This window comes from Antechinus flavipes, chromosome 3 (assembly GCF_016432865.1).
Source record: "Antechinus flavipes isolate AdamAnt ecotype Samford, QLD, Australia chromosome 3, AdamAnt_v2, whole genome shotgun sequence".
Lineage (NCBI taxonomy): Eukaryota > Metazoa > Chordata > Mammalia > Dasyuromorphia > Dasyuridae > Antechinus > Antechinus flavipes.
Window position 1 is genome coordinate 443,851,692 of NC_067400.1, and position 26,791 is coordinate 443,878,482.

The 26,791-nt window shown below is 35.6% G+C and overlaps 1 protein-coding gene across 2 annotated transcripts in view; it reads left to right on the top strand.

Moving 5' to 3' along the window:
* The first annotated feature begins 2,617 nt into the window (after positions 1–2,617).
* Positions 2,618–26,791, top strand: part of CACNB4 (calcium voltage-gated channel auxiliary subunit beta 4) — a 339,488-nt gene continuing 315,314 nt past the window's right edge. Inside the window, exons 1-2 of one of the 2 annotated variants that reach the window (XM_051986404.1) lie at positions 2,618–2,781; positions 3,359–3,442. In XM_051986404.1, coding sequence (XP_051842364.1) covers positions 2,701–2,781; positions 3,359–3,442 — 165 coding nt within the window. In that variant the 5' untranslated portion in view covers positions 2,618–2,700. Of the gene's footprint in view, positions 2,782–2,921; positions 3,081–3,358; positions 3,443–26,791 lie in introns of those variants that run through there. The other variant, XM_051986401.1, reaches the window with a different exon arrangement.

Below are 26,791 nucleotides of genomic sequence, written 5' to 3' on the forward strand. Positions count from 1 at the left end.
AATATAGCATAGAAAGAAGGTATTAGGAATAAGGGGGAGGATTAGGAAGACTTCTTTGTGGAAGGTAACACTTGAAATGTGTCTTAAAGGAAAAAAGGGATTATTTGAGGTGAAGGTGAGAAAGGCATTTCAGGCAGGAGGAATGGCAATTGCAAAGGCACATAAATGAGAGAGTATTGGCTATGAGGAACAGAGAAGTTCTGATTATATGTGATGTCAGGCAGAGGAAAAATGTTTAATAAGACTGGAAAAGTAATTTGAGGTCAGATTCTACATGGCTTTAAAAGCTAAGGAGGGGAGTTGACATTTGATAGTAAAAAACAATAGGGAGCCACCAGAAGTGATTGAGTAGGAGAGTGACAATGATTAGATTTATTCTAAAAGGAAAATCACTTGGGCAACTCTAAATTCTATGATCAATTCAATAGTCAATCACACAATTCAAGTGCATATGCAGTTTGGAATAGTCATAAAGAATCTCACTAAGAGGAGGAAGATCTGTCTTTGATACATGTTATATATACATGTTATGTGATCCTGTGTAAGTCATTTAACTTTCAGTAATGCAGGCAGCTCTCAAAAGATTTTGTTATTCTTCTCACAAAGAAATTCCCATAAATGAAATTAATTTATGTATATTAATCACCATCCACATCTCAAATAATTTGTTCCTAAGCTATGAATTATATTATTGTAATGGAGATTTGGTACATGCCTAGGCAGTCATCAAGTTTCCATCACTCTGTGTTTAATGAAATTGGGGGTCACTGAGTTGCTGTATAGTTAAGTGATCCAGCTGTGATCCAAAAGTGATCCAAAAAGAAAATATACTCTTTTTTTTTTTTTAAAGGAAACTGAAGTCCTAGTTTCTAATTCTGGCTCTCCCATTAACTGGCTGTGTAATTTTGGATAAATCATTAAACTTCTGTGGGCCTTACTTAATTTCATCTGTAACATGAAATAATCTTTCCCTACCTCCCCAACTTCCCCTACTTTGTCAGCTAGATGGCAAAATGGATAGAGTAACATGCCTGCAGTCAGGAAGATTCATTTTCCTGAGTTCAAATCTGACCTGGACATTTATTAGCTGTTTGACTCTGGGCAACTATTTACCTCAGTTTCTTCATCTGTTAAATGATCTGGATAAGGAAATGACAAAACACTCTAATATCTTCCAAGAAAACCCTAAATGACTTTATAAAGAATTGGACATTACTAAAAGGTAGACAGACAACAAGGCCCTCTTCCACCTCTGATACTGTGTGCCTCCAACTTTGCGATTAGATTAGGGTAGTAGGAAGATATAAGAATGGACAGATAATGTGTGTAATTTCATCCATCAACATAGCTACATAATTGTTTAAAAATGAAACAGTAATTCCATCAAGAAATCCCAGATGGCAAGGTGAACAGTGAGAACAAAGATGGAGTGGGTTAGTGATTTGAGCTACTATGTCTGTTTTAATGGATTTCCTATGTAATATTTATAGATTTGCAAGTCTATGAAGAAAACAGAGCTCTTAAAAAAAAAAAATGTCTGGCTTCATGTTACTTTTTTCTTTTCTCTCCTTAGTTTATCTCTTTGCTTCCCACAGTTGCTAAGCATGTCCCCACCTCCAATGATTTATTTTAATTTTAAGTACAATTCTTGGTGCTTTGGGGACTAATTCAAGAATCAGACATTTAAAGGTCGCATATGCATTTTAGATAATTCTACACATTAGAAAATGGCCATCCTTGCATGTAGTATACATAAAGGCATGTGGCCAAGGGTTGCTTCAGCTGGTTGAGCATGACCTTCAAATCTCCTAGGACAACATGGTCTCAGCAGGGTTGGCTTCCCCATACAGGTTTAGGTTGGCAGCTTGTTCCATTATTGCTTACTATTTGAGTGACTTTTGGCTAACAAGTGAGGCTTTGCAAAAACAAAACAAATCAGTCATAAAAAAAAAACAAAAAACAAAAACCTAACTCCAAACCCAAACCCAAATCCATGCATCAGCAGAAAAGGCTGATGAGTGAAATCAGAGAAACCTTTTTTCCTTTACCCTTTTATACTTTTTATACAGTAGACCACACACACACACACACACACAACCCTCCTATATACCTTTGCTCTCTCAGCTGTATGCTACACTGCACCAGTCTCCATCTCTAAGTCCCTGATTCATGAACTGTGCCTCCTTTGTCTCTCATATAAAATTGTGCAGTATTTTTATCTCCCTCTCCCCCCCACCCCCACCCCTTTTCATCTTCTGGAAAGCTCGTGTGTGTGTATGTGTGTGTGTGTGTGTGGGGAATCTAAACCCTTTTTTCCTATAGCATCAGGCCAGCAAAACCCCTGATAGAAGCCCCTTTCCCTTCTCCCTCTTCCCAATACATTGCACCTTGAGTTTGTGCCACTCATACCCCGGCCCAACTGTCTCGGAGGGAGAAAGTGATTCTGCAGCTTTAAGGTGCTGCTCGTGCAAAAGTAGCACTGGAGGCGGGAGCCACAGCCAGCCATCCGCCCCGCGGGCAGGCAGGCAGGCAGGCAGGCTGGCAGGCTGGCAGCAGCGGCTGCTCTGGCTGCTGCCACCGCCGCTGTGCCCAGGAGCCCAGGGAGTGAGGGAAGTCGCTGTCCTCTCCTTCAGTCCTGGCCCCTGCCAAGCCCGCTGGCCCGAGTGAGGAGTAGGCAGGCAGCCCATGCAGCTTTAAACCATGTCCCAGCTCTCGTCTTCATCGTCGTCCTCCTACACTAAGAACGGGATTGCAGACGGGCCGCACTCCCCCGGCTCGCAGGTACCTCCTCCTTCGCAAGCTTTCGGAACCACCTCCATCTGCCTCTTGGCGTGCAGTACCCCCAGTTCTGCGAAGCAGCAGCAGCAGCCTCCGCTTCCTACCTCCTCTTTTGTCTCCTCCCCCTTTCCTCTTTCTCCTCCCTCTCTTCTTCCCTTCCTCCCTCCTCCTCCTCCTCTTTTCCTCCTCCTCCTTTTCCTTCTCTCAGTCTCTTGCTCCAGCTAGAGGAGCCGGCTGGCTTCCCCCTGTCCGATGCTAGGAGCTCCTGAACAAGCTCCTTCGAATCGTTGTTAATGGATGTGGTGGGTGTCTGGAGCTTCTTTTTTTCGTGTGTGGTGTGTGTATGTGTGTGTGTGTGTGTGTGTGTGTGTGTGTGTGTGTGTGTGTGTGTGTGTGTGTGTTGTGTTTGGGGGCTATTTGGACTCAAGGGTTTGGACCCGGAGCTGCCTGGGGCTCATTCAGATTGGATTAACGGTCAGGTCAGCCCTCTCAATCTCTTGGCCGGTGACCCTGCTGTTTAGCTGCAGGTTCCTTTCCTTCCCCAAGCCCTCACCCTCTTTTCTTATCTTGTCGAGTTCAGGTGGCCAGAGGCACCACGACCCGGAGGAGCAGATTGAAACGATCCGATGGCAGTACCACTTCGACCAGTTTCATCCTTAGACAGGTAGGAAGGAGCGGGAAGGAGGAAGAGGAGGATGAGAAAAAAGAGGAGAAAGAGAAAAAGAAGGGGGACGAGGAAGAAGTGGAAGAGAAGGAGGAGAAATGGGGAGGGGGGGTGAGAGATGAAGGTAGAAGGGAAGAAAGAGGGAGCAGAGTCCCTAGCCCAGGCAACCCGGGCTCCCCAAGCGGGCGGGGGCGGGTTCTGAAGTAGAAACCTCGCAGCCGCCTCCACGTGTAGGAAGGTGACTGTCGGTTCTTCCCGCCCCCCCAAGCAGACAACACAAACACACGCCCGCCTGGAGCTAGGGCTAGTTGGTTCTTTTTGGCTTTGTTTTTGAAACTTCTCTTTCTCTTTTCCTTCTGTGACTCGTTATTCCCCCCTTCTCACTCCTCTCCCCAGTCCAGTTCTAGTCCCTTATTGTTTCGGGGGAAGAATGTCTCTAATCCGGGAAGTATATTTGATCCACGCTAGAGTTGTGTGCGGAGAAGGACAGAGCTCAAAGGCTCAGGAAGGAAGGAAGTTGAATTTGATTTGGGGACTGGGAGCCCCAGAATTGGAACTTTGTCTTTTCTTCTCTTGGGTTTGGAAAAGCATCTTCGGAAGGAGTGGCCTCCCTTGTCATACAGAAAACAGTTGCAAACTGGGACCTCTTTTGATTTGGGTCACAGACAGTCATCTGGGATGCTGAGGGTGGAATGGGGTGGGGGAGGGTGTCGTCTTTCATTTAGACCATTTAACTAGGATCTTGAGGAAGAACTAGAAAAGATAATTTTCTTAAAAGTTTTCTCTCAGTTAAGGAAAGCTTCTTTGCTTCCCTTCACTTAAAAAAAAGGGGAGGGGGTTCAGGTCTGAATAAAATTGTAGTAAGAGAAATCTTTTGGACAGTTATCTTATTGATTTGGGTTTCTATTAGTACTTCTTGAATTTTGAAATTTAAGTATGGAGTGTATTGATTATATGTGTTATTGCCAGGAATAATGAATGTTTAGAGGATTTTAACTTAGATGAACTATCAATCTGTATTTATTTTTGTTATAATTGTATGGCAAATGAAACACTCCAGGGATGCCACATTTTTGAAGAGACCATGAAAAGGTGAGTCACCTTGACTCCAGTACAGCAGCTTTCATGGTGTGTGCTCTGGGGTTACTGCAGGAATCTGGTCATTAGTAATAGGAGGCTCTTTATAAACCCTGCTCTGCTGTGGATTGCTCGTGTGACCTTGAGAAGTTATATTTCCCCTAGGTCACTCATTTGCTTGTGGATGTATTTCTAACATGATTGCTAGTCAATTTTATTTTTTTTAAATTAGCCTCAAATTGAAAACAACTAATCAACATTGCATGGATACAAGATTTTAAAAAGTTAAATGGAGACTTTATCCTAAAGGTCATATTTGAAGCTTATTTACAGATTACTTAATATGTAATCTTCAGCTTTCTCAGAAACAGAGGTTTTATCACTTCACTATTCTTTAAGTATTTAGAGTCCCCAATACGTAAATACTTTTTGCATTCAATTAGATATTTTCCCATTTTCACCTTTTATTTATAAAACACATAAATGTTCATCTTTCAAAAGAATTTGAGTATTAAAAATATTTTGGTGCTTTCTGTTATTTATTTTGTAGAAGACTATTTTTAGAAGTGTTTTATTGATGCAAACTGTTGGAAGCTCTAATTATACAAAGGTGATACTTCTTTTCATATTACCATGGCATCCCATGAACAATTTGGCTCAAAGTTTTCTTTTTATCTGTATCTTGACTTCCTTCATTCTTCTATTGAAAGCTGCTGATTATAGCACAAAGATCAATATTTTTTCTCTGCTTATGGTTTTCTTCTCCAAGTTATATATATATATGCAATATTGTGTACATATATATATGTACAAATTCAAATTACTGCATGTCAAATGATTTTCAGGCTAATTGTAATTGACATACATATTTTTATATATCTATCAGAAATATTTCTGATATCGTTCCAGAAAAAAGACTTTATTGGTTTAATAAAATGAAAGCTTTTAAATCTAGAAGATATTTATGTTCAGAAAATCAAGAAAAATGAGAAAACTTTGCTCTCAAAAGAGATTATTTATACATTCTTCCTATTTATTTTCTGCACAGCATAGCTGTGCCTATCAAAATGGCTGCAAGAGAAAGCTGAGAAATTTCATATTTCTTCAGAAGAAACCAAAAATGGTAACATAAGTTTGCCTTGACCTTATGGAATGAAATTGAGCCATGACCTTAGCAAACAACAAATATCTTATTTGAAGACCCTGCACCTGTTCCCGGGAGTTATTACTCACTTTAATACATTTGTTGAATGATTGAATTCCTAATATTTTAATTCTTTATATACTGACAGTAATGATATTTCTTGTGGAAATTCTGTGAACTTTGTGTTATCTGCACAGAAAGGACTGTGTTAAGGTTGAAAATAATACTGCTTTTTCCTGTTTTGGGTTTTTTTGGCTTATGAAGTAATTTTCCTCTGAAGAGCTCAGGGTACTTTGGTGTGTTCAAGATTCAATAAAAATCAAAAGGTTCAATGTAGTTCTGTACTTCCATTTAGAGATCTTTTCAGTTTTGTCTCTTTTAGTTTTGCTCTAGTTCATAAATGAAAGGATGGGGTTGGCAGTGAGGAATGGAGAATGACCTTTTGGGAATGAAGTTGAGATTATTTATTGGGAAGCCCTCATCAAATCTGAAATTCCTTTTCTTATTCCTTGTAAAAACTAAGTGTGTGAGTATATATGTGTATGCAGCACAGAGTCAATTAAATCATGACAATGAGTATCTTTTAGTTTTGGGAGGGTCTCATGAATGTAGCTTCCTAAATTCCCTCAGATAATATTAACCTTGTTTCCTGTTTTGTTAGAGCACCAGGAGTCAATTCTGAATTCTGGAATTTTGGGAGTAGTTTTCTTTCAAGAGTCTTGCAGAGAATACAAAAGAAAGTGTCAAAAGGATTTCTTTCAGCAAATATCAGGAGGATTAGTTCTTATGGGAGAGAACTCTGAAAAGGTTACTTAATATGATGATTTTCAATATGCTTTTTTGATATTGTGAAATGATCAGATTACAGAAGGATGGATTAAAATAATTTTTAATAAGGTGGGGTTTTCTGACAAGTGGTTTGTCAGATATTAACAGGATAAACAGTGGGTTTCTTTGATGTAAAATTTTCCTGAAAATCCTTTGGAATAGATTATGTATTTTTACCTAAATATAGAGCATTGAGTTTGTTAACTCAAGAATTCTTTTAGTATTCTGATTTTGTGATCTAAATATGACAGGAAATGTCATAGGAATTGGACTTAGAAGGGACATTTGAGGGGATTAAGCTTTACTGCCTTTTTTTTTAAGGTGAGGAAAATATGATAGTCAATCCAAGGATTTTTTAAGCACTTACTGTGTTCTAAACAATTAATAAATATTTACTAAGCACCTACTATATATCAGGTACTGTGCTAAATGCTGAGGAAACAAAAATAAACAAACAAAAAAATGAAATAATTCATCCTCTCAAAGAGAGACTTTTTTTGAAGGAGTTACATATGTGAGAAAGATAGAGAAGACCAATCTGAATGGACCTTTGAATGGGAGAGGGGGAAGAGATTAATGTACAATGAGGCCAATTGATGAAATTGCTGGGTTTTTGTTGGTCCACTCATATTATTGTGGAATTACTAGATAGCTAACAGTCCTCCCACTCAAAGTGGAAGCTATCACATAAAGTTTATTCCATGACCTAAAAACTCCCACAATTTGGAGTGAAATGACTTGAATCAAATTATTTAAGTAGAAAGTAGTAGATTCTAAAATCAAATTCAGGTTTTCTTACTCCAAATTGTCTCTCTTTTAGGTCATGTTGTCAAGGGATAAACTTTAATAGTGTCTGATTTTTTAAAAAACTATTTTCTCTTTTACTCTATGAGGCTAGCCAGCTAGTAATTGCATAGTAATATGGGTTGACAAATAAAAACCCAGCAGTGAAATTAGAAAGCTTACTAATTGACTAAGAGTTAGATTGGGATTTTATAATGGACCAATAAATCCAATTTTGAACACTGATTCTGACCAGTTGGGTCAATCCCAAATTCGGAGGCTAGAAGACAATATGTTCCCTGGGTTCTTAAGGGAGTCAGATTGTTGTCTTGGGGCTCCTGACCTGGTGAGAATCTTAGACCAAGTTAGGCTAGAAGAAATACAGCTAATTGAATAGGAAGTTTTCAGTGTCACCTTATCTGGGGCTAAGGTTTTTTTTTAAACTTCTAATTATCTTACACTGGTATAATGCTCCTGAATATGCATGATCTCTTATTCCTTATAAATAAATCTTGGTAAGACCACTCTTGTGATCTGAAGCATGTGATGAACAAGGGTAAGAATAGAAAGGAGTGGATGGCAGCCAGATCCAAATGCCCATTTGCATTTGCAGATGGGATTGAGTGCAGTAGATATCTGAAATCAAGATGTCAAACACACTCAAGGGTCAGGAGACTTTAGGAGATATGCCGGCCTTGAAAATTTAGGCTGTAGTGAAAGATAAATGTCATTAGATTGTGAACTCCTTCAGGGCAGCAACTGTCTTTTGCTTCTTTTTATATTCTCATCACTTAGCACAGTGCCTGGCACATAGTAAGCATTTAATGAATGTTAATTGAATCAAATAGAGCCTTCTCTAATGACTTCCAAGGGAAGAGAGATGGATTTCCTGAGAAGCTGGTTCAGTTTAGAAAGGCCTAAGGATAACCAATTAGATATAAACACTTGGTTTGCTGAATAGGGTACGTATAACTTCCTATTCTTTGTTAGAATATAGTGGAACTGAATGAGCCCATCTCTCCTGGTCAGTAGATTTCATGTTTAGGTCAATTCCTAATATACTATTAAGGTACTGATTTTGATTCCGTATTTTAGACAAATTTCTTGGATAAAATAAAAGAATCCAATGTATGTGTGCTTATGTATCTCAGAATAACAAAAGTTAATCTACAAAATTTGAATCATAGAGTTGGAAAGAATGACAGAGATCATTTACTTTAAACTCAAACAAGGGAACTGAGTTTTAGAGATATGGAGTGATTTGCTTAGGATCCCATCATACATTTGATCATTCAAGATATGGCAAGGAAAAGGCCCTGGGTCTTTTAACCCTTAGTGCCCTCACACTATTTAAATTCTTCTTAAATAATCACATGCACACATTTTAAGCAAAAGAAAATAGAAAACAGGAATGGTGCTTATTAAAGTTAGGCCTTAGGAATATACTAATTTGGTTGTTCTAGAGGACACAACCTCATTCAACCTATGATTCATTTGGGCAAGTCATTTAGCTTCTCATTTCAGAAGTTCATATATGGATATATGTATTTTTAAAATTTCTTTGACAGTCATTTAAATATTGTAAACCAGTGGAATATTTTAAGAATTCATTTCCATTAGCAGGGTAGGAAGTTTTTACTCTATCTATAAATATAACTTCAATGTGACTTTTGAATTCCCTTCTCCTAGAGTGGTACATTCTGGTGAATGAACTTCTAGGAGAGGTTTATGTCAGTTTTCTCTGCAAATTCTCTATAGCACACTTCTTCCCAAACTGAGCCTTGACAGTGTGAGAAAGCACTCTGTCTCCTTTGGCAAGATATATTTGCAGTCCTATTAGATGTGAATAGAATTAGCTGAAAGTAGGAACTTATGATTCAGAAACCCAATTACTGGCAGGCAGTAATTTTAACCTAACTCTGAACCTAATTTTCTTGTCCTTCTGAGTTTAGTAAATCCTATTGATTTGTAGGAGACATGTGAGTGAAAAACCTGACTTCCAACATTCCAATGTAGAACATTACATCTCCCTCCTATCTTCTTAGAGCTCTTCTTTTGGTATTTATATATGTAAGACCAATTCTGACATAAGTTTACATCGTTTCATATAAATTATAAGGAATGGCTTTCAAATTAAAAGATGAATTTACCTTGAGTTTTTCATAGGATCTTTCCTCTAAACAACTCAAAAGTATTTTTACTATATCCTCGAGAAAGAAAAAAAAGTACAGAAAAATAAAGAAACCTAGATTGCTGAAACTATTCAGTAGAACAAGTACTCGTGGTAATCAATGCTTTGGACTTGAATACAAGTAGCTCAGAGTTTGATGTCTTTTAGGCTATGATGAGCAGAAAATGACAATTAAAAGAATCATCTGGGGGCTTGGCCATTTTCTGCTCCCATGCTAGAATGTCAGAGGTGAGGTGAAACAAAGAATGGATTATATAGATTTGCCAATTCTCCTAGACTCTTAACAGATGCCTGGGGAGCATGGGGAATAGAATCTATTCTTCCCTGTCATACCCACACAATTATCTGGGACATGGTGGATCATTCTCTTCATGCTGATTAAAGAGAATAGGCTACTGTATCAGTGTGTAGAGGGTAGTGGCACATTTCCCACTCTCAGCATAAAAGCAGTGATTTTGTCATTCTTTCTTGAATTCCCATTCCCCTCCCCATGATATATATATATATATATATATATATATATATATATATATATATATATTTTTTTTTTTTTTTTTCCCCAAATGAGAATATACTAAATTGTTAACTCTAAACAGGAGCTAAGATACAATCTCCAGTCTCTTCCCACACAAACAAAAACTGATATATGCATCTGGGTTTTATGGGTTTTGCCTATAAATACCTGGGTAATACTAGTATTCTTATGAATAGGGAAACCAGTGCGCCAAGAGGATTCTGCCATAACTTTGGAAATGTAATATAGCTTGTCTGTTATTCAGCTATGAGACTGGAAATACAATAAAGTTGTACCAATTGAACTAATCCCATACTAACCATGGGAAAGGTAAGTCTAAAGTAAGGAAAGATTGTATATTAAGATGCTTTTTTTTTTTTTTTTTTGCTTTCAAGTACTTTGAGTGACAAAATGTTTGCAAGAAGTATATCTTGGGGATCTGCTGTAATGAATAAATAATAATAATGATATTTAGTCACATCTGATGTACATGGTACTTCTAATATAAGTGAAAAGTTTATTCTAAATGGATTATTTATGAACTCTAGAAATCTTTTTAATACATTTATTGCACATAGCAAAATCAACTTCAGTCTAACATCTGTTCAAATTATAACAAATTGTAGGTTATTAGAGTATAAATTAATGAGATTTTTTGTATGAGTGCTTAATGTAGAAACAATAATTAGGTATGAACCATGACAACTAACCAAGCTATTCAGGACTTTACCTGTGATTGAACCATGATAATTCTTCATGAAACACAATATTCTCTATCTTGTTTTCTTTTTCTTGGTTTAGTATTTTGCTCTCTTGAGTGATGGTATTATTTTCTAGAATTGTAGAATAGAGTAGAAAGTAATTTTCAAATAGTTCTAGAGAGAATGTGTATTTTTCTCAGACAATCCAAGAGTAGTAAGAAACAGTAAACTCTAATCTTCTCTTTGTTGATAATTATGGAAATTTCTTTTAAACCACTTTCAGAAGTGCTTTTAGAAATATTTAAGTTCAAAGACAATAGAAATTCATGGAGGCTTATGAAGATGAGAAGAAATACATTTGCTTTGGAAGGCCAGAAACTTACATGCAAATTTCTTAAAAGTCATCAAGCAACTATCTTTGATAAGATGCATATACAAGTTTTGGTTAAGAAAAATGTAGCAAAAGGCAAAATGGGCAGGTCAAAATGACTTTTGGTGGAAAGTGACTAAAACCTAGTTTCATAGCATATGATGAATTTCATTTCATTTATTCAGGAGGTAAAAATCTTGGATTCAGATTCCCCTTTACTAGTTGTTTTGTCTTGGATGAATCTTATTTTTTAAAACCCTTTGTGTGTGGAATATCTTCCCTTTCCTATTTGACTATTGAATTCTTGTTCATTCTCTAAAGTTCAACTTAAATGCTACCAACTCTTCCAGGAAACTTTTTGTAACATGTCTCCCTAAGAGCCTATGTACAGCACTTTATTTTGCTTCTATAATGTACCTATAACATATTCATATGTATTTGTGTTTTATCCACTAACTAGAACATAAGCTTACTGAGGAAAAAGACTGATATATAGATTTTGCATCATCCCTCCTAACATGGCATTCTGTACATAAGTTTGCTGAATGTCAGAAGACCATGGGCCTTCATTTCTTATCTGTAAAATGGCATTAATAAGGTTTTACTTAACTTGAAAGTGAGGCAATTTGGAGTAGACTGGATGATGAACAGTGGTTTAACAAGTAGGGTAGAGGGGCAAATCTCTAGTTTAGGAAAGAGTAGAACTGAAGATATGGGGATACAAAAAATAGTTCAGGCACATGAGGACAGTAAGTAGTTGAATTTGGCTAAAGTGCAGAATGCATGTAAGGATAGAAGGGAGCAGTATAGAGAATGTTGGAAGATAGGGAGGATTAGCTTATAGGGGTCCTTGTATGCAAGGCTAAGAATAAGAATCCTCTTCTGAATAGGAGTATAGCAAGATGAAATCTAAGTGTAAGGACAAAGTTTAGAGGAATACATGTTTTTAAAGAGATTTCAGAGAGAAGAGCCAGCAAAGAAGAGAGGAAGAATGATGAGACAAAGTTGAATCAGGAGAATATGGTGTCTCAGAAGCTGAAGGAGAGAATAGTTAATAACAATGCCAAATTTTCAGAGGTATTGGTGACCTTTGAGAGAACATTTTCAGTAGAATGGTGGGGATGGAGACTGATTCAAATTACTGAGGAAGAGGCTGGAGAGAAATGGAGATATCATGTTTAGACTACTTTTTTTTTTTTAAATTTGAAGAATGGGGAGCATATGAGATGATAACTGAAAGGAGATAAAAGGGTTGAGGAAAAGCTTTTTTTTTTTTTTTTAACATGGAGGAGAGGCCAATATGTGGGAATCAATGGAAGAGAAATTAAATATGTAGGAGAGAGGATGATAGCTAAAGAAAGAATCTAGAGATGGAAGAAAGGCATAGGTTCAAAAGAAGAAATTGCCACAAAGAGAGGTTTCTTCCTCAGAGGCAAGAAGGAGGAGGAAAATAATAGGTGATGAAATGAAGAAGTTTTGAGGAATGTGGGGAGAATTAATGGATATATCATTAATAACTTCCATCGTCTTTGTGAAATTAGAGGTCAGGTTTTCTTTTCTAGGTGGGTATATAGCAGAAAACTGGGACTAAGAGCTTGAGGAAAGAAAAAATTTGTGGCAGGCAACTATGAGGAATGAGAAGGGGAATTATCAAGAGATATCTATGCATAATTTTAAAATAAAATTTCGGTAGTGGGTGAAATGGTTACTCATGAGCCAACTGATACTGTCCTGTAAAAATAAAAAAACATTGTTTTTCTCATTGATTTCTTCTGATGTGAAGGGTGAGGGAGAATGAAATGCAGGAAGATTGTACAGATGAAGGTTATTAAAAGTGACTTTTTCTTAAAGGCAGTCACATTTTTATGGGATTGAGGGACTTACTTGGAAGAATTAATCAACTAACATTTATGAAGCATTTACTGTCAAACATTAAACACTAGGGATATGAAGCAAAAGCAAAATTTGACCCTAACTTAAAGGACTTTATATTATAATGAGGGAGATATGTATAAATAGGTATAAACTAAAGATACACAGAGGAGATTGAATTAATTTTAAAGGGGCAAACACTAGCAACTCAAGAACCAGGAACTATATACTTTGTTTATATTTCTGCCAGAAACTTTTATTTCCCTTTTATTTGGTCTTTGTATATGGGGGGACTTATGCACAATTTATGCAGATTTGAACCGGGAATTAAAGTAAATGGCTGTCTGAATGGAACAGAACCCCCCAAAATAAAATCTATGAAAATTTTATCCCTCATAAGTCTCACATGGTGAATCAGCATGAATTGAAGCAGAATTGACATTTTTTTTTAAATGATGAAAAATTGAATCAAGATGAAACACTTTCAGAATCAAATCTACCCAATATTTTGTTCTATTGGAGTTTCTGGTTATATTACATGGTGACTTTCATATAGAAGATGGTGCTGTTGACTTGTTTCCATAATGATTCTGTGCTTTAAGATGTTTTTCCATAACTAAACACATCTCCGTAGCATTGGAGAGGTTTAAGCAGAAATGGATAGCCTTTTGTCAGACATGTAAAGAAATTATTCCTTTTCAAATATAGGTTAAACTAGTTGGCCTGGGAGATTCATTTTCTGCTCTGAATGTAAATATCACAGAATTTCAGAATTTCCAACACTTGGACTCCATTTTGAATAAATACATCACCTAGACAACCTTAAGCAATGATGTTTTAGGTTGTAGACTGCATATGAAAGTAAGTTTTAATTCTCTGTATACTAGGTTATCTGACCACTATAGGAATGAAATCTGTGATCTTAGCTTCATTAGCATCATACTTATTTAACTAGCTAAGCAAACTGACCCAGACAGGTAGAGAATGAAATTTATATAATAGACTTTAATCTTTGAGATTAAAAAGTAACAAAGCAGATTGTTGTTGTTTTTTCCTTAATATTGTACAATGTAAGATACTTAAAGGAGTATCTTTGGCTCTTTGATTGTTCCTTCCAGATGAAAGGAGTAGTGCAAGAGTTGTAAAGAAAAAGAAGGCATGGATGAATTGCAAAAGTGCACTGTTTGAGGGAATGCCCATTGAGGGGAGATCACAGACAAAAGGGTTGGAAAAAAGTTTTTTAGAAGGGCCAATTTGTGGGAGTCAATGGAAGAGTAATTGAATAGCTAGAAGAGAAGATGGTAATTGAAGAAAGAATCTAGAGGGAGAAGGAAGCAATAGGCTCAAAAGAAGAGATTGCCAGAAAGAGAGAGATTTCTTCCTCAGAGGCAAGAAGGAGAAGGAGACAATGGGTGATGAAGTGAAGAACTTCTGAGGAAAGTGGGGAGAACTGATGGACATGTCAATAGCTTCCATCTTTTTTGTGAAATAGGGAGATTAGGTTTTCTAGAAGAATCAAAGATCATAGCATTATGGATCCAGGGCTAGAAGGGATGTTAGACTCCATCTGGTCTGTTGATGCTGGATCCTTTTAGTTGTGTCTGATTCTTGATGACCCTATTTGAGGCTTTCTTGGTAAAGATACTGGAATGGTTTGCTATTTCCTTTTCTGCCTCCTTTTAAGATAAGGAAACTGAAGCAAATAGAGTCTAACTTACCTAGTGTCATATTGTTAGTAAGTAGGTAGGTAGATAGATAGGTAAGTAAGTAAGTAAGTAGCTAGGATTTGAACTCAAGAAGATGAGTTTTCCTGATTCTAAGCTCTGGGACCATTCAGATGCCCCCCCTTTTTTTTTCCCAGGTGAGCAGACTGAGTTTTATAGAGGTTGAGTTGCTCAAGGTTAGATGGATAGTAGAAATGATGTTTGAACAAGTCTCCAAGGCTAGTGTTTTTTCCACTGTACTACAACAGAAATAGACCTACTTCGGACATATATAAATCAAAATGATTCATTTATTTGCCTTGAAACACCTGGATGTTTGTAATAATTTGTAAGGATAGAAGTAGGGAATAATTTATGTCTTGGAGTAATTGATAATATTTCTCTTTTATGTAGTTCAATTAAAGAGATACCAGAACGTCTAGTGTTCAAAATAAGTACAATATTTATGGGGAAAATGATATATAAAATTGCATTTTTGTGTGGCAGGTGCTGCTCAACTATATTTGAGAGATTCCCTAGGGGATTAAAGTTAATTATCAACACACTAGTGTAGAGAAGGAAATAGGTCAGCTGAAAACATATGCTTCTAATTTCAGAGAGCTTTAGGAGTAATTCAGTTTGGGGACCAGTTTCATTTTGTAAAGTGTCTTAAATGTTGTTTTATACTGCAGTCTATAATAACATTTTAATTTTCAATTCAGTTGTTGATTGCCATGTTAATTTAATTTAGTGAAATATTTATCTGTAGACACACATGAAATAGGTGGATGTAAAGGTGAAAGTAATAGGTAAATGTAAAAGTTGAAAGAAAAGAAACTTTTCTCAAAACATCATACTTATAAAATCACCATTAGGATCATTATTACTATTATTTTAAAATTAATATAACTGGCTTAATATTTCAAAAAGTTGATGAGGAGCTATTTCATTCTTCCATGTTAACAGTTTAAGAATGTTTCCATGTTAACAAATATACTTTTCCTTCCAAATGTCTTGTCTCTATTTCTTTCAAGGGTACAACCATGTTTCCAATAATCCAGATTTACAACCTACTTCTTGCTTTCACTAAGCCAATATATCCAGTTTATTTGTCAAATGTTGTCATTCCCCTATAACATCTCTCATAAATGTCTACTTTTCTCCATTCATACAGTTACAAGCTCTCATTATTTCTTGCCTGGGGTAATGGATCTCCTGGCCCCAAGTCTTATCCCATTCCAATCTATTTTCCATCCAGGTGCCAAAGTGATTTTCCTAAAGTGAAGGTTTGATCATGTAATCTCCTTTTCAATAAACTTTTTTTTTTTTTTCCTGAGGCAATTGGGGTTAAGTGACTTGCCCAGCGTTCAGTGGCTCTCATCTCTAGAATCAAGCACAAACTCCTATTCTAGTATATAAAGCTTTTTCAACTGGATTCCAACCTCCCTTTCAGTGCCATTATCATTATACCCCTTGATTCACTCAATAAGCCTGCCTTCTTACTTTTCCTCATTTGTGGCACTTCATTTCCTATCTCCATGCCTTTGTTCAGGCTATATTCCATGCCTATAATACACTGTCTGTTAGAATAACTAATTTCTTTCAAGATTAAGCTTGAAGGAGTCCTTGCTGATCCTCCTTAATGTTAGTACCTTCCCTCTGAGGGAATCTTCTAATTTATCCTGTTTTTATCTTATTTGACATAGTTGTTTTTATATAGTCTTTCCCTTTGGATTGCAAGCTTCTTGAGAACAGGGATGTGTTTTTATCTTTTTTGTATCTACAGAAGTAGACTGTGACTGGCACTTAATAAATGCTTGTTGTCTTTGAGTAGGACCTTTGTTATGAAGCCTTTTATTGTTTTTTTAATTCCTATAATTTAAGGCATCAGAGTAGGACATTATGGAGGAAGATCTTACATATTAGTATTGGAAACATTTTGTAATGTCTGGGAAAGGAGTTATAGGTTCAGAAGCAAAAATTTTGTTTAGATCCTGACTATTTCTTAATACCATTGTGACTTTGTGAAAGTAACTTTGATTGGGCATTGTGGCTTATACCTGTAATTGTTAAAAAGATTTTACAGAGGCTAGTAGATATCTTGAGCTTTGGAGTTCTCAGCTGCATTGGGCTTTCCCAATCAAGTGTTCTCATTAAGTTCAGCATTAATATAGTGAATGAGGAAGGAAGGATGTGTGAGGGAGCAGTCATTAAAGGAGAGGTCAACTGGCTCATGTTGGGAAAAAAAAAAGTCAGGTCAAAACTTTGGTGCTGATCAGAGACTGATGCCTTTGCACCTTTTTATAAGGACACCCCCAAAAATCAATCTAGCTTACTTCTCAGGGCCATTTGCAAAATAAAGGGAATCAAAATTTTACACATATAAAGGACAGGATTTATTATTAGGTTAGCCTTTGAGCTCTTTTAAGGAGACTTGAATTTGAATCCTGCTGATACTATCTGTATGAACCTAAAAAGAGTTATTGTGAACAAGTTTAAAAGGAGAAAATTAAGAATATGATGAACTTAAAGCTCCTTCAAACATATGCATACAACATGAAAGAATGTGCAAAATTGTGAGTGGGCTGGTGGGAATGAAGTATTTGTGAAATGTGGTGAGATTTTCGCAGATATACATCCTGGAAGCTATTAAGGGTGGAAATGTGTGGTGGTAGAGTATAACTGGTGTTCAATTACCATGAAGAGCAAATGACTAATGGTGCTTTAAATATATAGTAATGAATAACAAAAGTTGCCATCTTTTTAATTTTGCTTAAGGTGAACAGAATGGAGACTCTCATTATATGAAACTACTGCAATTAGAAACTTTCAATCCTGATTCTTTTCTAGTTTCTCAGGTGCATGTGATTCAACACATATCCTACCAAAGAGGATAATGAGGAAGTCATGCTTTCAAAAGAAGGAAGTTCTCACTGTTAGTGACATTAGATAAAGCTCTGGTTTAGGTGGCAAATGGACCCTGAATGGAAAATGTTGTAAAAAGAGTGTTAATCTTTTCATGATTAATCAGTAATGTGTTGTGGATTAGAAAGAAATTCTAATTGTTCCCTCATATTTTATTCTCACTCCTTACTCCCAGATTTTGGGATTAGTTTCTATTCCCCTGTGTTCCTTCTCCTTGTGTTCTTTTTGTATGTCCTCTGCTCTATTGGTGGTATGAACACCTTTGAGGAGAGTAACTCACTAGATTCATATGAAGAGCCTTTTTGGTAGTTTATTTTATACTGTACTGTATAGGACTATGTATTATTTTGCTAAGCTACATAAGTTCAAACTTTGAACTATATATATTGTGTTGTTCTGTAAAGAGAAGTATAGTAATTGGAGCTCATGAAGGGGAGTTTATATTCTCTGACTGTAGATCAACAGTAAAGTTCAGAGGAGTTATCCTAAGGTAGGAAGGAACCTAGATAGGGCAAATGAGAGATTCAGAATTTAGAGAGAGCAGCAAACAGGGATCGCTACTCTAAACTAGTGGACTGGAGAACAAAGGGTGAGGGACTGAGGTAGGATGTAAGGCAACATTAAATTACGAGATTGGTTCTAAGACTTGAGTTGGCAGGAATTCAGGATATAACAAAGGCTTGTCTTGGTTTCCTCAAATTTTCTGCAAATTGGGGATAATAGCATTATTATTGTGTTTTTGGGTTGTTGTGAGTTTCTAATGAAATAATATTTATAAATCCCTTAACACAGTGCTTGAAAGGCACTATATAAATGTTAGCTATGATGATGATGATGATAACAATTAGTAAGTTGGAATGGTCAGCTGCAAAAATGAATCTTAATATTGAACCAAGAGGTTGATTTTGTGAGCCAAAACTTCTTATATAGATGTAATGTAAGCTCTTTGAGGTCTGAGACTATTTTATTTTTGTCTTATTATTCCTAGCACCTAGCACAGTGCCTGGAATGTAGTAGGTACTTAATTTATGCTCTGCTGAGTAATTTAATTGGTATCTTTTCTGCTCAGAGAAAGATTTCAAGCTGTGGACCTTGAGCATTCAGAGGGAATTGAATGTACATTTTTCACACATGGCTACAATGTGGATTGATGAAGTTGGAACAATCAATTTAACAAGAATTTATTATGTGCCTACTGTATGCTGAGCAATAGGGATTCAAAACCAAAAATGAATAGATGAAAATCTGAGACAATTTCTACCTTCGATGAATTTATATTCCAGTAAGGCACATACTTAAAAAATTTTTGACATCTGATAAAGACTGTTGATCCCTTTTAAGAAAAAATGTTTTTTGAATGCATAAAATAAATCAGAATACAAAGAAAATACGCTATGTTGAAAAAATTATCAGAATTTTTTTTTTAATTCATGGATCCCAGATTAAGATCCCTTCTAACAAAGGGATATGACACATACTAGGGAATGGTAACCAGTCTCAGGGATCAAGAGTAGAACCATGGGGCAGCTGGAAGGCACAATAGATATAACATTAACCCTGAAGTCCTCCTGAGTTCGAATATGCCCTCATAAATTTAAACTTACTAGCTGTGTATCTCTGGAGATGTCACTTAATCCCAACTTTCTCTCGAAAAAAATAAAGAGTAGAACCATACAGAGGCAGTAGATTGACATCCTTTTTCTAGAAGGAATGATAATGACTTGATTATTGCTCTCTGAGCTAAAGGCAAAAAGTAGGGACTGGGGATTGTGGAATGGGGAAGGAGTCTCTAATGCTTGCTGTTTTTCTATGTGGAATAAGTGTCCGAGGAGAGGATTAGGATTTGTGCCTGAACAGCAGCAGAGCAATTAAGATGAAAATTAACTCACATCCTAGCCCCTTTAGTCTCCAAAGTGAATGTATTAATTCTCTGCTAGAAGATTCCTTGTCCAAATTCTTTATTGTCTGGATTGATTGTTTGTGTTACTGACCATTTAGCTGCCTGGAATTACTAATTGTTCTGTGTTGACCTTGCTATTCTGTCCCCACCCACTTCCTTTTGGTTTTTATGGATTTCTTGATTTCCACCTTTATCTTTACTTTATATCATTTTTGTATTTTCTTTTTCTTGACTGTCAGCCTTGCTTCTACCTCAGGTACCTGTCCTAGATTTCCATGCTTCCTAGTTAGCCATGTATTTTCTTTAAATCCTACCCTTCTGCTCTCCCCACAAGATAGCACCTGTTTTGCAGAGAAGACTCACAGCAGGTTCAAGGAAGGAAACTGGTCAAGATTTCCTTTCCGTATAGAACTCTGATTTGAAACAATCAATAAGCAATTATCAATTGCCCACTATGTGCTAGACATCGGGGATTTAAATGCAAAGAATGAAGCAATAGACTATTCTATGTAAGTACTCTCTATGTTAATAGAGGAAACATATATATATATAATATGTAATGTATATGCATATACAGAATAAATATGTGGAAAATATATGAAAATGTTAAATATAAGGTGGTTTGGGAGGGAAGAATCATATTTGAGGAGAATTAGGAAAGACTTTCCCTATTCTTTTTGGATTCTGCAAGTTCATCTCCACGACACTGCTGAACACCATTTGTTGGGCATATATCTGCCTATTTTATGCCTCATTGGATAATCAGAGGATCATTTAAAAAAGTTGTCTCAGTCATTTATCAAACAATGATAAATCTGTTTGAATTTAACGTGATATTTTATTGGAGGAGAGCCATTAAGGTGATGCTTTTCTCTACTGAATCATATGATTTTTTTTTAATCAACTGATAATAAACACAGAAGGATCTTTGGTTCTCTAATCTTTTCAATGAATTGTGTGGAAAATGCACTGAAGCCAGAATTAAGCAGGGGGAAGAGAGTGCACAGGATTGCAGCTGGCTAGCCTTTTCTGTTGTCCCAAATTGTGGATGATTGGGTCACAATCTGTGCCAATGGAGGATGTTCTCAGATTAGTGGAATCAATAAAGCAGTTCAGTCAGTATCTAGTAACTTTAACTCATGCCAGAAAGAAAGAATAATATACTAACTAAATTATGAGAGAGAGAGTAAAGTCTCCTTCAATGGATATTTCTAATCAAAGACTAGATGACTATTCTAAATATATTGTAGGGAGTATTCTTAATCAGGTATAGGTTAGATTAAGTGGCCTCTAACCTTCCTTCAGTGTTGAATCTGAGATATTAAATGTTTGCATTCTCCTGAAAACTGTTTTCCTAAGATTTTCTAAGATCTTTAATTTTACCTTTAACTTAATAGTCGTAATATGGGATTCATTTACTCACAAGAATCTCTGCTCTGACTGAAGAAAAAATATGATAGACTTTTGTGAATGTGCATTTTTGTTTTATCTTGCAAAAAAAAAAAAAACCCTTAAAAGTTATTTGTGCATGCATGTCTGTGTGTATGTGTGTGTGTGTTCAGGTATGTGTGTGCATGGCTAAAGTGTGATTCATTTTTACTTTAAATTATTACTCTTATATTAGGGGGTTCAAATATTAGGCAGCAGGGGATGAAAAAAAGTAAAGAAAATTAACGTGAGTGCTGAGTTATTATTTCACACCTCAGTTGTTGAAGAGGAAAAGCTATACTGCTTTTTGGATAGAAATTTAGTGACAGATTTATGGAGCAGTTACCACATTTGTAAAATTTATGGAGAACAATGGTGGAAGATTATGAATGGAATTATCTTAAAGCAGGGAGTAACTGGAAGGAAAAAACATTTTTAAGGATGCCTGATGAGAGACTTGACCAAGCAAAGATATCTTGAGGGCATTTAAAGATGGGGCTGGAAAGAAAATAGCAAAATGAAAAAAAATATTTATAATGAGCTTGTAACAAACTCATTATATTATAAAGAATAGTAGAGTCACCACATTCGGACTTTATGGGAACATTTATTAATGTGATGTTGCACATTGATGGCAATGTGAAAAAAAAAAAAGAAAGATGGGATAAACAGTTAGGTCACACCGGAGGATAGCGGTATAAATCCTGACAAAATTTGAAGGCATTGAAATATTGATTTTAAAGGTAATTGAAGAAGATGAAGATACTAACATGTGAAAACAAAAGCCCTCAGATTTTGTTGTATTACTTTTAAAAAATGACAACCCTAGTAACTAATGACCTACTAATCATGCCTACTGTCTCTTCTACATAAAACATGTCTAACAATTAGCTGCACATGTCATGAAGATACCTTTGACAGGAGTCTAGAAGAATCCAGAGAGGGTTACATGATTTTTTTTTTTTTAACTTTAAAATTGACTGAAAGATGTAAAAGATAAAAAATCCTGCTGTGCATATTGTTTGTTTACTATAGAAAACCACTTGATTTAATATAACAAACTGCCACCTTAAAGGTTCTTTACCATCAAAGTATGTTTCATATATATGTTGAAAATTATATAATTCCTTGAAAGACTATACCTTTGTGAATACTTAATATCAGGGGAAGCATAAAATGGGAGGGGGTTGAGGGTTAAGGGTTTGTTATGCTTGTCAAAGTTATTTATCACTATCACAGAGTTGAAGTAGAAGAGATTTCTCTATGGATAGTGAAATCTTCCAGATACTTCTGTTTATAGATGACGTGCTGGTTGCATCAAACTCAGAACTTTAAGAAAACATTTGATGAGATCTATTGCTATTCAAAAGAGTTGAGCCTAAGCATCTATGGAAGAAAAAACCAAATAGGTGAACAATATCTATTATCTAAGCTATGAGATACAGTTTATGGACAGCCTATCAATCTTGTTTATCAATATACAATTCTTGGATTGCAAATGTTTTGAGACCAGAAGTAAATAACTGACTGTATTGTATTGCCTTTGGAAAATTACAAAATTATTTTAATAATTGCAATCTTCTCCTAGAAATAAAGACCCAATTAAAAAATATCACAAAAATCCTGCAGGTGATGTATGGCTTCAAGTCAAAGAACTCTACTGTCTCTGTAGAACAGAAATTGAGGATTGTTCAAAGGACATGAATAGACTGCAACTCATTACAAAAAAGAAATTATAAAAATTGGTTAAATGAATGTTACCAAGAAATGCATGATTGAAAGGAGTTAGGTTGCTTATTTGATACAAATTAGAGTCAACTCATGTATATTCTGCATATTCTTGATATCTTCACAATGTCAGGAATACTTGAAGAAGGCACATGTAGTTATATTTGGTGAACATTCTTTATTGAACTTATGGGAGATGATGGAGAAATAGATTACAAGATGAGCAGACATAATATCTTGTGACCTGTATCACTGGAAAAAGTCCTGACCATGATGAGATCAAAAATCCATATGTTTGGATAATATGAAAAACAAAGAATTAATCTTTTCTGAATTATTAAAATTAGATTTTCTTCAACAGTTGTGCAGTCAGGGCTACAATGTAATTCAAACACCAGAGGCTTAAGACAGAACTACTGGCATATTATTTTCTAAAAGAATGATTACTAACATTACAAATTAATATTTAATAATACTGGCTTATTACATAGTAATAACAAAATAATAATAGTCTCAAATTTGGCAATTAGTCATATTTTCAGCAGCTTTTGAAAAAAATTGTATTTTATGAAGTTACTTCTTATAGTAAGCTTTTAAAATTTCCACTTACAAAATTTACATCCTCTTCAGCAGATGGGGTGACCGGCTTACAGTTTCCATGGTAACAAGGTTTCAGATTTTTTTTTTTCCTCTCTTTTTTAAAATAGCCTAAAGTCACAGAAGGGAACTCAGATATTAATAGCATGAGAAATTTCAGTGTGAACAACAATTATTAAACATGCAGTATTTGGTTACTCATTTCCAGATCCAAAATCGTTTATGTTACACACTAATTATGATTAAGCATATTCTTCTGATGTGACATGAATACAATTTTCACTCATGCAGATTACAATGAAGCACTGGTTTGATGGAATGATTAACTGTTGAGTAACTCATTGGAAACATAGCTCTCCACCATGACCTGTACTTCCCAACATCATTATTATTGACAAAATCAGACTTTATTTTAAATTAAATTATGAGGTTCTAGCATAACAGTTGGACATGGGATAATTTTAAAACCTGGAAAAGGTTTTGTAATACAAAATCACAAAAATGCTTTAGCTGCCTTTGTCGCTGTGTAGTTTCTATGGACACCGATATTTGTGTCAAGCATAAGCTTAATGTTTATCTGTGCTGAATATAGAAGAAGCAGAGATTATTTTGTAGGACTTTAAATCCATATTGACTTGATTAGGTTCTAGTAATCTTTGATAGATAGTCAAATTAGAATAAGAATTTCATCACCAGACCAAATTCATTAGTTATCTGGATACTTTTCTAAAGTAGTTCCCACTCTTTAAAGTATAAGCAAAAATACATAAAAAAAGGGTGGTGTTTTCTTTTACAAATTTATTTAAAGGTTTATTTAACTTCTGCTTATTTTGATTTGCTTTGTTAAGACAATTTTTTTTTTCTGGGAGTTTCCCCCCACTGACAGAGAACATTGATAAGAAACAAAAGTTGAGTCCTATTTTTGAGTTTCCATTTCAGATAGTCATTTTTGGGAACTTACTTCACATTCTAGTTTGTCTGCTGATAAATTTTGTGAACACAGGTACACATTGGCATTGCTGTTAGGACCTCAAAAAATAGAGAGAAAAGCTAATGTCTCAGTTCATTAACAACTTTTTATGTAGTATCAAATCCTTGCTCAGTTTATTTTTGGCATTCTTTATTATTGTCAGTTTAGAAAATTTCTTGTTAATCTTTCTTCAAGCTCTGTTTACTATTTTTGTTGTTGTTGTAATACCATTTTCCTCTGGCATATATATCTACATCAACTCTCTGCTGTCAGGTGAGCAAGCCATGCTTTAGAAGATTTGATGTATATGGGTCAATATCTACTAAAGTAGCATTTGGGCCTAGTGCAAAAACAAAAATAACAAAAGCTGTGTGACTCATGATTGTGGTTTTAGTGGGTTGGGTTTTTGACAGTTGCTTCTTTTATCTTGACTAGATGCAGATATATATTGAATTAAAAAGAAAGTAGAGATATTCTAAATACCATTTGCCTCTATCTTTAAAAAATGGAAATTTAGGGGAAGCTAGTTGATGTAGTGGATAGAACATCAGCCCTGAAGTCAGAAGGACCTGGTCTTAGGCACTTAACACTTCTTGGCTGCGTGACCCTGGACAAGTCATTTAACTCCAATTGCCTCAACAACAATAACAACAAAAAAAGAAATTTTATTTTATCCCATTGTTTGGCTCAATGGATTAACATTTGTACTCACAAAATCTATTTCTATCTTACCCTTTCCTTTTTGAAAAAGATAATAGTGATAAAATGGGGTGGATATAATAAATAGAGTACAGAGGTGAGGGATGAGAAATGAAGTGAGAAAAAGTAGCTTCTGTTTGTTATTTCCCCTATCCCCAGCACATAGATATACACTCATGCTCTAGAGGCTCTCTGTTGTCTCTGGGATCAAGTACAAAGCTCTATTTTAGACACTTAAAACTTTATAGCGTGACGTTTTCCTGCCTTTCCATTCTTCTTAAACTTTACTCCCTTCCATTCACTCTATGACTGAGTTGTATTTGCCCATTTGATGGTATTAGCATAGAAATTCCTTTCCTAACTTCTTACTTTGGCGATGGTGATATGTATCCTCCCTGTCTGAAGTGTTCTTTCTCAACTCTGTGTCTTCGTTTTCCTGGCTTCCTTCAAGACTCAGCTCAATTCCCTCCTTTTCTGTTCCCAAGTAATTTCAGATTATTTTCCTTCTATCTGTAAATATCTAGTATGCATCTATTTATTTACATGTCTCCCAATTAGAATGTAAACTCTTCAAAGGGTCAGACAACCCCACCAACTATTACACAATTGGGCTGGCAAACCAGCCTCTTTAAAATAGCAGAGTGCCCTTTCAAAAGGAAGCATATGTCTAATAAGTCAGACCACCTTTACCATCTTGATCACTATCTCCTTCTAGGACCCTAATGGAGCTAGCTGAGGATTCTGAACTCAAGAACAGAAAGGTTTCCAACCCACTGTCCATAGCCATCATCCTTGGAAGCAAACACTGTGGAGATGTTCCTACTGGGTGCTGTCAGATGAGATGATGTTTGGAAAGGGCTTAGCATGTAGTAGGAGTTCTATAAATGTTTATTCCCTTCTCTTTTCTTATAATCGTGTCTGTTGAAGTCCCAGAAAATAAAGTGCTTGTCATCAAAATTGTTGGTCCTGTAAAGTGATTTAGTAACAAAAACAAATATGATTTTCTCAGTGGAAATGAATTGAAGAAGAGACATTAACCTCTGTTTTGCTGCTATACCCTGAGAAGCATATAATCTTTTCTAACTTAAAGCTAAAATCTTTTATGTATGTGGTTTCTCACATTAGAATATGGATTCCTGGAAAGCAGAGACTGATTTTTCTTAACTACTTGCTTAGCACAATATTTTGCACACAGTAAGGATGTAATAAATGTTTTGTTCATTCATTTTTTGAGGGCAAAGACTGTTTTTACATATATTTTTTGTAACCCTGGGTTTAATGCTTGGCCTGGCACATAGTAAGTGCTTAGTTAGTGTTTGCTAAGTAGCTGCTAACTTTCTGTTAGCTTTCACTTAGAAATTAAACCCCTTTGTAGGAAATTGGTCAGATAATAAAAAGCTTGCTATTTTAGAAAATTTTAACAATGACAATGGCTCTCACAATTTGCCTATAGATTTAGTCCCATGTTTTAGATGCTTATTTAATTTCTAATTCAGAAATAGTTTAGTGGGTAGCAACTTAGCTTATTTAATACGATCAAATGTTGCTATTCTATTAATTTTCCTGGGGATAAAAGCAACTCAGCCATTTCAGTCAGCAGCAATTTTTTTCCTTTGGTGAAATCCCTGAAGGCCTGATCATAATAATTAATCACTGTTGTCTTTTCTTGAGCCACTCTTCTTTCTTTTCCTTGAACAAAGTCCATTTGTTAACCTTCAGTTATTCTAAGGCTTCAAAGTAGGTGCTGTTGTTGTTTTTCTTTTTTTTCTTGAAGGGGACCATGCCATTAGGAAGATGATATCGTGACTTACAAATGAATTGGTTTTAAGTAAGGGAGGACTGTGCAAAATCATCAGCCTTACTTTCTTCTCTGGAGCCGTCTGGATCCAGTGGCAAGATATAGATCAGGATAATTAGAG